Source organism: Trichoplax adhaerens, genomic scaffold (genome assembly GCF_000150275.1).
Source record: "Trichoplax adhaerens TRIADscaffold_12 genomic scaffold, whole genome shotgun sequence".
In the NCBI taxonomy this organism is placed as follows: Eukaryota; Metazoa; Placozoa; class Uniplacotomia; order Trichoplacea; family Trichoplacidae; genus Trichoplax; species Trichoplax adhaerens.
Window position 1 is genome coordinate 1,832,598 of NW_002060954.1, and position 4,590 is coordinate 1,837,187.

At 33.3% G+C, this 4,590-nt stretch overlaps 1 protein-coding gene across 1 annotated transcript; it reads right to left on the reverse strand.

Moving 5' to 3' along the window:
• Positions 1–1,483: 1,483 nt before the first annotated feature.
• Positions 1,484–3,514, reverse strand: TRIADDRAFT_30118 (uncharacterized protein; the record flags this gene model as incomplete). The annotated part of the gene is made up of 6 exons (XM_002115927.1): positions 1,484–1,640; positions 1,799–1,941; positions 2,117–2,163; positions 2,375–2,570; positions 2,845–2,948; positions 3,250–3,514. 6 exons carry the CDS (start codon positions 3,512–3,514, stop codon positions 1,484–1,486), a joined length of 912 nt encoding a protein of 303 aa, XP_002115963.1.
• Between the last annotated feature and the right edge of the window lie 1,076 nt (positions 3,515–4,590).

Consider the following 4,590-nt stretch of genomic DNA (forward strand, 5'->3'; position numbering starts at 1 on the left):
CTTGATAAAGTCGTATAGACAACCTGTAATGACAGACATTTAGCAATAAATGAATAAAAATGGTATATTTTCTCATCCTTGAGCTAGTTACTAGCATCATTTGTCTTGCTTTTTGATGACAAGTCCAATATTAAGGATTACAATACGTTTATGCAATCTTTCTTTCCTAACTCTACAGTTCAAAGTGTTGTCCTATAGCATTAAGTGCTTTTATTCCTTCTTAAATTTGAAGTTAAAGGAAAATATTCTGAACTTGTGGGCTCAAAACAGCAACCACTTCGCTATACAATAGTACAGTTCGTACTGTGTCAGTGTGTATACGGTATACCAGTACACCACTGAACTACATTATATACGGAAGTACCATATGAACTAGCTAAAGTAAACAGCAATCCGGCCCAACGCTCTAAAAGTGAACATTATTGTAATTATAAAAATAGTATCTAGTAAAATGAATGCAATCCTATTGCGATAATCTCGATCTATCCTACTGTTTGGCGTTCGTGGATCAACTTACCAGAAATTAAAGAATAATGCAGGCATTAATAAAAGTGTGTACTCTTTCACAATGTACGGTACGCGGACACTACTCTTTACGGCCTGATCATTCTATAACGTAGTATAATACGCGAACTAGTGCATAGTGATACTGGCGAATGTGAGCTAAGATACACCTACTACTTATATTAGAAATGAATTAAATGCTAAATTAATTAACTGTAATTTATTATTGATAATGGCCATGAAATGACGAGTGTGTAGATAACATTAACATCAAAAGTAGCTTTATTTGCATCAGGATTTTAATCAACTCAATGACTACTCCTATGTTTATAGAAATACCGTTTACATTATAATAAATATTTTACTAATACATTAACTAATGATGTACTTCTTTAATAAGAGGCATTTCGACTGATTAATTATTATTTCACTGAATACGCTCTAGGCATGATTACTCGATTCTCGAAGATGAGTCGTTTAAAGATAACAATCAGCAAATACTGCATCATTAATTAGACGTTTCAGCTTAGCATTAACGAAGGTGACTATTGTTTTTCTATAGTTATAGTTCGTGCAGACTAAAACTTACTATTCACTAATAGATATGAGCACTTTTAACGCAGTAACGAAAGCTGCACAATTATAGGTTAATCGTTTCATTACTTCTTTGTAGTCTTATTTCGAAACCGATCGCAAAGCCCAGTCCAAAGAAAATTGAAGAAGTTTCCATAATCCTTTGAAGCAAAAAGTTTTATTATTAAAATGCAGTTTAGTTAGAAAAATCTATCGTCTTGAGACAATTCTAGAACAGAAATAGTAAAACCTACAAGTTTGCCAGAAGCCATTGCCTTCAATCTTGGACCGGTTGTTAGATTCAAGAGCCTACACAAAATTATGATTAATAATAGCAAAAGAAGTAGCAAGCGCAGTGGAATTATCTGACAATCTAAAGTGTCTAGCATGATATCGTTAATGGGACTTACCATTTACCCACAGATGGGGTATACTGCATTAAATATGTCATAAGTAATGGCAAATGGTTAGAGATCCATACTTCATCAATTTCATTAGCAATCGCTACCGACATTAAATGCGCAAAGCGATCCGTTGGCATTTTTTTCGAATTATCCATCCCACTTTCTCCTACTTTCTGCATTAAGGAAAATACCGAAATTATAGAGTTGTTAATTGTGACAATTTTTTAGGCGTAATTTTCCTATCTAGCTAAACTTGAGCACGAAAAAAAGTACATCTACCGCTACAGTAACATGTTAACTACTTAAAAAGACCTTACATCAAGATGTTGGTTACCTTATCAGCATTATCTGACAATGCATTTTTGCCCACATTTGACACAACTGCTCCAGGACATATTATGCTAGTTTTGATGCCAGGATTTGTGGCAAAAAGTTCAAAATTTAATGCTTCAAAGAAGCCCTAAAAGTACCAAATTACATGATTAGATCGCAAAGCAAGTAATAGTTGTATTAAATTAGCGCTGAGCTATTACAGAAGATTTTAAGGATGCTTTTGGTAATCTAAAGCTAATTATCGTAATATACGCAATTGTGAAGAATCACAAAATCAATAGCGCATTACGCTATATACATACATGAAGTGCAAATTTACTGGCACTGTACCCACTGCTACCTGGAACGCCTATATAGAAATTGATATACATTAGAGAACAGAAGCACGCAATGACCGGTTTATTTTAATATACATATGGTATGATAGGCAACACCGTATAGTGATGTGCATTTGCAAAGATAAGCGCATCTTAAAATTTTTTAAATGATTTACTCGAAAATGTAAAGATACATGCAATCATGGTTTATCACTACAACTATTATAGCGTTATCTTACTTACCGAATTTACCAGCAAGACTGGATATAACTACTAAGAGGCCTTTACCTCTTGCATACATATGATTGTGAAGGATAGATTTAGTTAAAGAAATTGTACCAATGACATTTAATTGGCATAGATACTGGTCAACACTGATATCTGCCTGCATTGCCAAAGAGCGTTGTGATCTTCCGGCATTATTTATAAGGATATCAACCTGAAAAGTGAATGATTACACTTTTTAGGTAATGACAAAAGTAAAATAGCAGATATATGTATTAAAAGAATAGCAATAAATACATTAAATAGTAAGATCTATGAAATCTAAATAAGTTACATAGGCATTCCATTGGTTTATAATTAATAAATCGTTTTATCAGATAGATAACTGTACGATTTAAATGTACTTAATAATACGTATCTTCAATTACATTGCTAACTTCGTCAGTAATAACATTACTGCGTAAAAGGTGAGCTATTGGAATACTTACAACTCCAAAACACTGAACAGCCTCCGCAACGACGTCATTATGTTTTTGAATATCGGCGAGATCCAAAATTACAATTTTGACAGCTGATTCCTTTAATCCATACCCTAAATGTTCATTGTAATTGAGATACATGTATAACTGGACAAATGTACAAATGTTGCAATTGTTGCATGGAACATAGAGGCTCTAGTTCATTAGTACATACTATTATGAGTTCATATTTTGTAAATATAAATTCTTTATTAACTGTAAAGTAATTACAGTAAATTCTAGTTTCAATGCATAACGGCAACTAAGCTTGCACATACGCAGGAATCACTGATAATACTTTACTTGTACACTATACTTTCGATAGTTTCCTAATAGCAACTCCCAGCTAAGAACAGAAAGTGGTAAATATCTAACCTATACAAGCTTGTTTGACACGCTTTAATTCATCTTCTCTTCTAGCCGACAAAATTAGCCGAATGTCCTTGCAATTTTGCGCCAAATTATAAGCCGCATACTCCCCAATCCCGCTACTAGCACCAGTAATCCAAACGACTTTGCCATTTAATGAAGAGATTGGTCGACCAAACTTTTCTTTGTATAAAACCGTTAAGTCAGCATCGGCTAAGCAAAATCGAATAAACTGCACTACCAATATTAGTGGTAAAATGTAGTAAAACATTATTTCAAATAGGAAACATATAAGCCACATCATTTTTCCTTCCGTATTTTGGTAACGACAGATGAAATGGAATGTTGATGAAAAGTTTGCCTCTAATCTTTGTTAACCTAACCGTAATGATGAGTAACAGTAGTTCCAATTACATATAGAAATGTAGACGTAGAATTCAATTAAGCTGTGCAAAGTATTTTGTATCCAGTTGTCTACTATAGAATCATAACTGCAATCGACATACACATCTTTCACTCTTTCAGTTTTATAGGAGAATCTTAATTGATTGTACTCATCATGCTGAACAGTGACTAAAAATACAGGTAATCATCTGCAATAAGAATGATAGTGTATGTACAGTTATCAACTGACAGAAACGATTCATTCTAATTATCGGAAAGCAGAAACTACCATTAAGACGAACTGATCGTTGGTTTATATATAACCTTATACTTTATGTTGATTTAATTTCAATGCTCGTACTCTATTTTTTCTCCCTCTCTTACCCTAGTGTAGTCTGCATTAATTAAGCAGTACAGCATTTATTTATAATTGAATAATAATTAATTATTATAGTATGTCTGTGCACTAGTCAGTGGATATCTTAAAGCTATATTGATTATTCACTAATTCATTGATGCTTAATACTTCACCTCGACAGTACAAGCCAAATTATGACAGAATTAGTTTAAACTGTTGATTTCGATGATATCTTACAATGATGATTAATTTATCTACGACGTTATCATGAGCATAAGATAATTAATTGTAGACGTAATAGATACAGTAACACTCGTACAGTACAGTAGATCTTATAAGATACAGACAGTGTGCACGACTATGCAAGCTGCAATTCTGACGTTACTCTACCTGAGTTTTTCCACAATCGCTACAAGCCAGTATCGCCAAATTATGATTAATTAATTAATCTAGTAGCAAAGAGAAGCACTGCACAACAATACGTCTACACGTAGGTTGCACTTGAATGACAGCCAATGCTAGGAAAGCTCAATTAGAATTCTGAAAAACTGTTTTCCCTTGCCTAATGTACACATGTACATCTACTCCGGTAAAACACCTACAGG